General features: G+C 42.5%; 1 protein-coding gene across 1 annotated transcript; it reads left to right on the top strand.

Annotated features, from left to right (window-relative positions):
• Positions 1-713: 713 nt before the first annotated feature.
• LOC129535990 (olfactory receptor 5BS1-like) lies at positions 714-3,125 on the top strand. Its single transcript, XM_055394771.2, has 2 exons — positions 714-1,486; positions 2,963-3,125. Exons 1-2 carry the CDS (start codon positions 714-716, stop codon positions 3,123-3,125), a joined length of 936 nt encoding a protein of 311 aa, XP_055250746.1.
• The last annotated feature ends 7,237 nt before the right edge of the window (positions 3,126-10,362 follow it).

Here is a 10,362-nt window from a genome sequence, read left to right as displayed (position 1 = left end):
AGTATACTATATTGGTGCGTTTCTTTCTGTCTTACTTCACTCTGTATAATAGGCTCCAGTTTCATCCACCTCATTAGAACTGATTCAAATGCCCCCATTCTTTAGAATTTCTAAGCTGGAAAGAACTTTAGAAACCATCTAGTTTTCCTAGATTATTCTTTAATGAGAAACCCAAGTTACTTATTCATGAACTTACAGTGACAGAAAAAGGTTCTGTGCCATCAACAGCTGTCACAATACCGCTGCCAGTCATTCAAACATGCACCATAGACTATCAGCCAGATGATCAGTCAATATCTTTATTGCTTACTCACTATGCCACTGAGCCTTCCAGTGTGTGAACTCTGTTCCTTTTGAAACTGGAGAATGACGATTCTCAGTGCATTGGAGTCTATTTCCATTCCCTTCATTTCCTTCTCCAGCCTGAATAATCTCTTTTCTCTTCTCCTTTCTTTTTAGGTTTGATTCTCTACATATTTCTTTCCCATTTCTTTTCCATTTTACATCTCCACCTTAGCCAATAGATTACTGCCCTGAGCTGGGTGGCGTGATGAGGTCTGACATGGCAAGGTTGCCTCTGCTACACAATCCATCCTGGGTCAGCCCTGAAGCTTTATTCACAGCATCTCATCTCCAGACATTCTCTGAGACTCTTCGCACATTGGAGCATTTTTTTCTGTTCTTGTCCCTCTGAAGGGAATCTCTAATGTTCCATGGAAGTCGGGAACACAACCAGAGTCACTGTGTTTGTTCTCCAAGGACTATCCAACAACCCTCAGATCCAGGTAGTACTGTTTGTAACATTCCTGGTGGTTTACCTCCTGACCCTCACAGGGAACCTGCTGATGCTGCTGGTGGTCAGGACTGACTCCCACCTCCACACCCCCATGTACTTCTTCCTCAGTCACCTCTCCCTCCTGGACGCTTTCTATGCCTCTGTCATTGTGCCTAAGCTGCTAGAGACCCTGCTTTCCAAGTGGAAGACTGTATCCTTCCTTGAATGTTTCACCCAGATTGCCTTGGTCATATTTTCTGGGGCCACTGAAGCTTGCCTCCTTTCAGTCATGGCCTATGACCGGTACCAGGCTGTGTGTCATCCGCTGTTGTATGTGGTGACTATGAACAAGAAGGTGTGTGGGGGCCTGGTGGGAGCCTCCTGGGCCATAGGAATGGGAACTGGCCTAGTTAACACCGTCCTCCTGGCTCAACAGGATTTCTGTGGCCCCAACCTCATCCGCAGTTTTGCCTGTGAGTTTCCTCCAGTGCTCCTGTTAGCCTGTCCTGACCCCTATATGAGCATTGCCTCCATCCTGACCACCATGGTGGTCCTGGGCCTTGGCACCCTTGTCCTACTCGTGGGATCCTACACCCATATCATCATGACAGCCTTGGGGATCAACTCTGCCTCAGGTCAGAACAAGATCTTCTCTACCTGCTCATCTCATTTTCTTGTGGTCACCATTTTTTATGGCTCAGGAGTTTTCAGGTATGTCATTGCTATACCTCCAGAATGTGGAAGTAGGATATTTTTCACTTGAAATTAATGGTGATCTGTAGAACAGAGCACTGCAAAGTAGTAAGAAAAGAACTGCTCAAGAATTCAGAAGTCCTGAGTTCTAGTTCTGGCTCTGCTGTGTGGAATATTAAAAATTTATTTTCTTTCCAAGACCTCAATTGTCTAACTCTGAAAAATAAGCTTATACAAGGACTAAAGGATTTCCTAATTTCATTAACCTATGTTTTGGGAGTTTCAGAAGGAAATCAGAGAGACCTTAGTAGGCTTTTATTCAGAGTTGGACAAAATATCTATATAATATATTGTACTTGAAACAGATGCCATTTCTCTTTCCTACTGAAAGATGATGATCCAAAGCCTATTTGTCCTATAACTATTAATTAGGCAGCTACTTAGGATGACTGTTTTGCACAATCAAAATCAATTTTAGTATGTGTCATCAGTTCAGTTCAGTTCAGTTCAGTCGCTCAGTCGTGTCCGACTCTTTGCGACCCCATGAATGTGTCATACCACAAGATAAATGTTATTAACCTCATTTTTGTATTTAAAAAATCTGAGTTTCAGGGGTAACCAGGTGCTTTATCAAAGTTGCCTGAACAAGCTAAGAATGGAGGCAAAATATAAACTGAGTCTCACTGGCTTGAAAACCTCAAGCTCTTTTCTACCATGTTTCTCTCAAACATAAGCAGCTCTAGTTGATGAGCCCTTGCTTTGCAGGAAAGAGTCACTAATAGCCTGTGCTCTCTACTAGTGAATCTGGAGATGGATTTGCACAATTAGTCTTACCATTATTATGATTTAGCATTCATATCATGCTAAACGCAGTTTTATCTTTCACTTTATTTACAGATCTTGACTTCTTTTCTAAGCCAAATGTGCTAAATGTGCTAAAAAGGACAAATGTTTGTTCCACTGAGCATTAGAAAAATAATGTGCTGTCATTCTGGGTAATTCCAAGAGCCGTAAATGTTGGGGGAAATGACAGTATTATTGGACTAGCATATAGTTTTGTAAGGAACAATCATGACAAGATGGGAACATACAGTTGTATACATCAAAAAAAAGAACAGAAAACATTCTTCATATTCTCAACATAACTACTAAGAAAAGACACTTTGAAAAGTATGAAGTACTATAGAAATGCATGAAATCATTTTTAGTTCTATTCTAACCTGGAGCACTTCATATGCTGCAGAACTACCTTTTTCTCCTCAGGGCAGCTCCTATAATGTTCGGCATAAGATCACTCATGTATGGAGGCATTTGAAGGCAGAAATGACTGACTTCTCACAATAATACAGTCATTTCTAGATGCTTCTACCAGTGATAGCTAATTCAGCCCAGAGGACCCTCTTTGCAGTCTGGGATGGGATGGACCCTGGCTGCCTACAGCCATGTGTCCATTGTCCTGAGCTCATTTTATTCCTTTGTGCAATTCCCTTCAAGGTACATGACTCCAGCTTCTGGCTCAGTCCTGGAGCAAGTTCTATCTGTGCAGTACAGTGTGGTGACCCCGCTACTGAACCCCCTTATCTACAGTCTGAAGAACCAGGAGGTGAAGGCAGCTCTAAGGAGGATGCTGGCCAGGAAGCCCAGGCTTACCTTCTAAGCCAGGCTATACTGTCTCCTCATAACTGGAGGAAAAATCAAGAGAAGGAAGAGGAGATAAAGAGCTCCATTTCTAAGATATTTCAGCATGAATTCTTGTCCCAAATGTAAGTCTTAGTTCCTCTGACCCTTGTGCCCTCCCCTAGTCAAGCAACATGGAAAAACCTCCACAGAATTGATGGCATCCATCCACAGATGACCCAGTCACTACACAAGAAAATTTTCTCAAAAACCATATAGAGGAATTCTCAAAAAGTGAAAAATAGAACCACCAAATGTCCCAGCAACTCCACTTCTGGGAATAGAGCCAAAGGAAATGAAAATACTAACTCAAAAAGACATATGCAAGTACGTCTGTGGTGATCCAGTGGTAAAGAATCTGCCTTGCAACGCAGGGGATGTAGGTTCAATCCCTTGTCAGGGAACTAAGATCCCACATACAGAGGAGCAGCTAAGTCAACGTACTACAGCTACTGAGCCTGCACACTCCAGAGCCCATGAAACCAGGCCCCTCAAGAAGCCTGGAAGGGTTCTTGGTTCTTGGAAGGCAGTGAGAGAAGCCTGTGTGGGGCAACTAAATACACCCACAGCCACCTCAGCTAGAGAAATTTTGCACACCTCCATGAGCCTAGAGACCACAGCAAAGACCCAGCACAGTCAATAAGTAAATAAATAATAAATATCTTTTAAAAATATATGAGCTTCCATGTTAATGCGTGCATGCTCAGTCACATCTGACTCTGTGCGACCCTATGGACTGTAGCCCTCCAGGCTCCTCTCTCCATGGGATTATCCACCCAAGAATACTGGAGTGGATTGCCATTTCCTCCTCCAAGGGATCTTCACATCCCAGGGATCAAACCCCTATCTCCTGTGCCTCCTGAATTGCAGGCAAATTCTTTATCACTGAGCCAAGGGGGAAATCCCAAGTTCATAGCAGCATTATTTACAGTACCCAAGACATGGAAAGAACCTAGGTGTTCATTAATGGATGAACGGATTAAAAAAAGGTATGGATGAATGGATAAAAAAGGTATGGCTAAAGCAATGAAATATTATTCAGCCTTAAAAATGAGGAAATTCTACCACTTGTGACAACATGGGAGTTCCTTGAAGGCATTATGCTGAGTGAAATAGGTCAGACATAGAAAGACAAATGTAATATGATGTGGAATCTAGAGATCAACCAAACTCATAAAAAAAGATATCAGACATGTAATTATCAGGAGTGGAGAGTGGGAGGAAGGTGATCAAAAGGTACAAATTTCCAGTGTAAAATAAGTAATAGGGTTGTACACAGCATGATGACTATAGTAAACACCACTTTGTGATATACAGGGAATCTGTTGAGAGTAAATCTTAAGAGTTCTCATCACAAGGAGAAAAGATCTTCCTCTTTCTTCTTTCTTTTCGTTATACGATATCTTTATGAGAGCTTCCCTGGTGGCTCAGACGGTAAAGCATTTGCCTACAATGCAGGAGACCCGGGTTCAGTCCCTGAGTCGGAAAGATCTCCTGGAGAAGGAATTGGCAACCCACTCCAGTATTCTTGCCTGGAAAAATCCCATGGATGGAGAAACCTGGGAGGCTACAGTCCATGGGGTCACAAAGAGTCAGACATGACTGAGCGACTTCACTTTCAATTTTATGAGATGATACGATTTTTTTTTTAAGGAATAGAAGAGTTTTATTTGAGCCAAATTTAGGGCTATAGCCCAGGAGACAGCCTCTCAGAAAACCCTGAGAAACTTCCCCACTGAAGCATGATTTTTAGCATGATCACCTACTTTATCAGAACAAAGAACATACACCAAACATGACAGGGGTATATTCCTTAAGTGTCCAAAAAGAGAAGCTATAGTCCATATAGAGTAAGACAGCAGGACCCTAGTGTCTGGGAATGGAACCATATTTTTGAGGATGTTAATATGGATATCATGTGAAGGGAGTTTTATCTTTATTTTCCAAACAGACATTCTTTATCTCAGTGGTTAAAACAGATATGCTCTGCAAGTTTGACAGGCTGTTCCGGTTCAACAAAATTCAGGCTGATGGGCCAAAAAAACTTCCCCTTACCTCAATGTGTAAACATATTCTACATCAGAGAGAACTCTCAGGATTTTCCCAATTAGTTGTTTTGAGATGATGCATATTAATTAAACCGATTGCAATGCATATATATATATACACATATATGTATATATATATACATGCATGCATATATATATGCGTGTATGTATTTATACATATATATATATATATGCATGCATGCTCAGTCACTTCAGTTGTGTTCAACTCTTTGCAAGCTTATGGACTGTGGCCCACCAGGCTCCTCTGTCCATGGGATTCTCCAGGCAAGAATACTGCAGTGGATTGCCATTTCTTCCTCTAATATATATGTCTATAAAACGATCATGCTGTATGCCTAGAATTTACACATTAATTTATGTCAATTATCTCTCCATAAAACTAGGGGAAAAGGTAAAAAAAATCTTTACAATTTGTCAGCCATTTCCACAGCTTGTGCTTTCTCTCCCATTTCTTGCCCTTTCCACACCTCCTCTTTGCTTCTCCCTCGCTTGTTTTACTTTTGTCTATGCACAGAGTAGAAATCTGACCACTGGTAAATACCCCACTTCATTCTGGGAGAGTCCCATCTCAGTACTGAGACCTTCTTTGTTCCCATACCAAAAACTGCCTGGCAAAATCTAGAGCTCCAGAGTAACTTGGAAAGAAATGAAATAAAACCAGTGTGTCTCCTCTTGTCTTTGTCCTTAATAAGTAACACATGAAGTAGAACATAGCAAATAGTAAATCTTCAGTAACTATTTGTTGATTATGGAGCGAATGAAGGAATGAGTAGAAGACCTGTCTGAGGAGTCCGTTCTCTTATATGGTCCTAGGAAATAGGAGGGACTATCCTCCTCTAAGGACTTTCTAGGTGGCACTAGTAGTAAAGTCAATGCAGGAGGCATAGGAGATGTGGGTTCAACACCTGGGTTGGGAAGAGTCCCCTGTAGGAGGACATGGAAACTGACTCCAGTGTTCTTGCCTGGGGAATCCCACGGACAGAGGATCCTGGCAGGCCACAGTCCATAGTGTGGGAAAGAGACACAATTGAGCAACTTAGCACATATCCTCCTTTAAAACCTTGTCTAACAGATTCTGTATCTCCAATATTTAGTATGTTCTGTTAGTGTTAATGAAGGGTGAAAGTCTCTCAGTCCTGTCTGACTCTTTGCAACCCCCGTGGACTATACAGTCTATGGAATTCTCCAGGCCAGAATACTGGAGTGGGTAGCTTTTCCCTTCTCCAGGGGATCTTCCCAACCCAGGGATCAAACCCAGGTCTCCCTCATTGCAGGTGGATTCTTTACCAGCTGGGCTACAAGGGAATGGTGTGCAAAGAAAAAGAATGAATGAGAGAGATAGTGGTGTGAGAAGGAGCATATGAAAAAAAAAATATGTGTCCTTCGTGACAATACAGATGTCAGAGGGAAGTACTATAGGAGAGCTCGGGATCCAAAGAGATAAAAGTCCAAATTTCAGTTCACCACCCAAGGTCATCATCACAAGAGCTTGCTGAAACATGTGCACTCTGACCCCTTGCCCAGAGTCTCTCCATCCCCTATATGAGCCGGGATCATTTCAGATCCCTGACTTGGTTCAAGACCTGTTCCAGGTGTAGAGGAAGGAGAAGGAGTTAGAGAATGCAGAACAAATGCTCAACTGCCACCCCATCTCCCATTCAGCTCTCAAGAGAGTTCTCAGAAAGACAACAGCAATTGTTCTACCCAAAAACTGACAGGTCACATCAGCCAAGACCACTTCCATGCCAGCTCTCTGGCTTCTATCTGTTCTTCATCCTTTGACCCTCAGGCTAAGATCCTCTCTGCAATTGTCTGTTTCCTTCAGCACAGCCCTCTGAAAATCATGGCCTCATAATGTGGTACACTCACAGGGGAAATTTCCAAGATGAGGCTATTTCTCTGGAGATGAAGGCCAGGGATATGGAACTGAGCTAAACAGTCCCAGCTTCAGCGGCATTTCTGCTCTGCACACTTGGTAGAGCTGGTCCTTTACATTTTCCAGAGCATATGCCTTCCTGAGGATGTAACTAAGGCAAAATAATAAGTAGATGTATGAGATCAGTGGAGGAATGGCTGTTTAATCCTGCCCTTACACACACAAACACACACAGGGATTATTCCTAAAACCCTTTTGACTTGGGGCCTTTTGTCCCATAATTAGGGATGGAAGAGCATGGGAATACACTGGGTTCAAATTCAGACTAAAATTATGTGATGAATACCAAGTTATTTCCTGAGTCTTAGTTTTCATTCAGAATAGGAGAGGAATGTCCTATCCCACCCTTGCCTAGCACTGCCAAGTCCAGTCAGTCGTGTTGGACTCTGTGCGACCCCATAGATGGCAGCCCACCAGGCTCTGCCATCCCTAGGATTCTGCAGGCAAGAACACTGGAGTGGGTTGTCATTTCCTTCTCCAATGCATGAAAGTGAAAAGTGAAAGTGAAGTCACTCAATCATGTTGGACTCAGCGACCCCATGGTCTCCTCTGTCCTACCAGGCTCCTCTGTCCATGGGATTTTACAGGCAATAGTACCAGAGTGGGGTGCCATTGCCTTCTCTGTGCCTAGCACTATATGTCCCTAAACAGGCTATGGGGACTTCATTAGGGAGTTGCTGGGCTCTGAAACAAGAGAAATATGGTCTGAATGCCAAAAGCCCCATTGGGTATATAGGGTTCAGTTCAGTTCAGTCGCTCAGTCATGTCCGACTCTCCGCGACCCCATGAATCACAGCATGCCAGGCCTCCCTGTCCATCACCAACTCCCGGAGTTCACTCAAACTCATGTCCATCGAGTCAGTGATGTCATCCAGCCATCTCATCCTCTGTTGCCCCCTTCTCCTCCTGCCCCCAATCCCACCCAGCATCAGAGTCTTTTCCAGTGAGTCAACTCTTTGCATGAGGTGGCCAAAGTATTGGAGTTTCAGCCTCAGCATCAGTTCTTCCAATGAACACCCAGGATTGATCTCCTTTAGGATGGACTTGTTGGATCTCCTTGCAATCCAAGGGACTCTCAAGAGTCTTCTCCAGCACCACAGTTCAAAAGCCTCAATTCTTCGGCAATCAGCTTTCTTCACAGTCCAACTCTCACATCCATCCATGACCACTGGAAAAACCATAGCCTTGACTAGACGGACCTTGGTTGGCAAAGTAATGTCTCTACTTTTTAATATGCTGCCTAGGTTGGTCATAACTTTCCTTCTAAGGAGTAAGCGTCTTTTAATTTCATGGCTGCAATCAGCATCTGCAGTGATTTTGGAACCCCAAAAAATTAAGTCTGACACTGTTTCCACTGTTTCCCCATCTATTACCCATGAAGTGATGGGACCAGATGTCATGATCTTAGTTTTCTGAATGTTGAGCTTCAAGCCAACCTTTTCACTCTCCTCTTTCACTTTCATCAAGAGGCTTTTGAGTTCCTCTTTACTTTCTGCCATAAGGGTGGTGTCATCTGCATATCTGAGGTTATTGATATTTCTCCTGGCAATCTTGATTCCAGTTTGTGCTTCCTCCAGCCCAGCGTTCCTCATGATGTACTCTGCATATAAGTTAAATAGCAGGGTGACAATATACAACCTTGACATACTCCTTTTCCTATTTGGAACCAGTCCGTTGTTCCATGTCCAGTTCTAACTATTTCTTCCTGACCTGCATACAGGTTTCTCAAGAGGCAGGTCGGGTGGTCTGGGATTCCCATCTCTTGAAGAATTTTCCACAGTTTATTGTGATCTACACAGTCAAAGGCTTTGGCATAGTCAATGAAGCAGAAATAGATGTTTTTTTTAACTGCTCCTAATTCTGCATGTCTATAACTAAGTTTGTTTTTCTGTCCCTAACTCTGCAGGAGCTATACTTCGCACCTATTTTCCTTTGTCTCTATGCTCAGTACATCCTGTCTATGGTGTTTACCCTTACTACACCCTTCCCCTTGTAGTTAAACACTAGAAAGAAGGCCACAGAGTCACTGAACTGCCACACTCAATTATTGCATTACAGATGCCAGCCTATGGCTGCTTTTGACAAGATCCTAAAATCCTTGCTCCTCATCAAAGATTCCTGACTGAGAACCCTCATCTTATATAAGCCTCTAGAATCTTCATGGAGTGGGAGCACAGTTCTTGAGGCATGAGCCTACTATATTCCCCTCTCCGCCAGCTGAGAATTAAATCAACTCATTTCCAAACTCTGTCTCCTTATTTTTTTATTGAGCTTTGGTGGGCAGAGAAAGCCAAGATTTTGGCCAGCAACAGAAATAAGGTCATCTATACTATTTTTCTAGATGACAAACACATGAGAAGATGCTTAACATCACTGTTTACTAGAAAACTACTGCGAGGTATACCCTTACACACGTCAGAATGGCCATCATCAAAAAATCTACAAACAATAAACTCTGGCGAGGGTGTGGAAAAAAGAGAAACTCTTAACACTGCTGGTGCTAATGTAAATTAATAGAGCCACTGTGGAAAACAATATGGAGTTTCCTTTAAAAACTAAAAATAGAACTACCATATGACCCAGCAATCCCACTCCTAGACATCTACCCAGAGAAAATCATAATTCAAAAAGACACATGCACCCCTATGTTCACAGCAGCAGTATTTACAATAGCCAGGACATGGAAGCAACCTAAATTTCCATCAACAGAGAAACAGATCAAGAAGATATGGTACATCTAGATGGTAACCAATGTGAAGGGTGTTTTCTTATCTTAGGGGTAAGGAAGTACCTCAACCCTCCTCAAGTCACCCATTTCAGATTCTTGGAGCCCCTGCTCTTCCTGTCCTTTTCCCACTCCACACTTCTACCTGTCAAAATCCCACCAATACTTCAAAACGAGCTTAAATTCACTCGTCATGAATCTTTTCTTGAGCCCTTTTTCTCCCAGCCTCCCACCAAATATAAATTATCTTTCCTCTTATCAATACTCAGGGCACATTTCTAACCTCTCTCATAATATTAATGATACTGTATCTTATATTATAATTATTTATTAACGTTTATTTTATGATTCCTACTAGTCCATGAGGGAAGTGATGTTTTTAGCCAGCTTTAGATCCCCTCCAAAGTTCTTTGAATTATGCTTTGATCAATAAAACTTGGTTAAATTGAATTGATACAGAAAGGAATCTCCATCTTTGAGCTGTTGT

Source organism: Moschus berezovskii, chromosome 6 (genome assembly GCF_049115385.1).
Source record: "Moschus berezovskii isolate FMDL1 chromosome 6, NW_MosBer_1.0, whole genome shotgun sequence".
In the NCBI taxonomy this organism is placed as follows: Eukaryota; Metazoa; Chordata; class Mammalia; order Artiodactyla; family Moschidae; genus Moschus; species Moschus berezovskii.
Note: the sequence above shows the minus strand (reverse complement) of the source record. Positions and strands in the feature narration are given on the sequence as shown.

Coding starts and splice junctions, on each gene's coding strand:
- LOC129535990 (XM_055394771.2), top strand. CDS start 714: ATGGAAGTCGGGAACACAACCAGAGTCACTGTGTTTGTTCTCCAAGGA. Junction 1,487..2,962: donor TATGGCTCAGGAGTTTTCAG/GTATGTCATTGC, acceptor ATTCCCTTCAAG/GTACATGACTCCAGCTTCTG.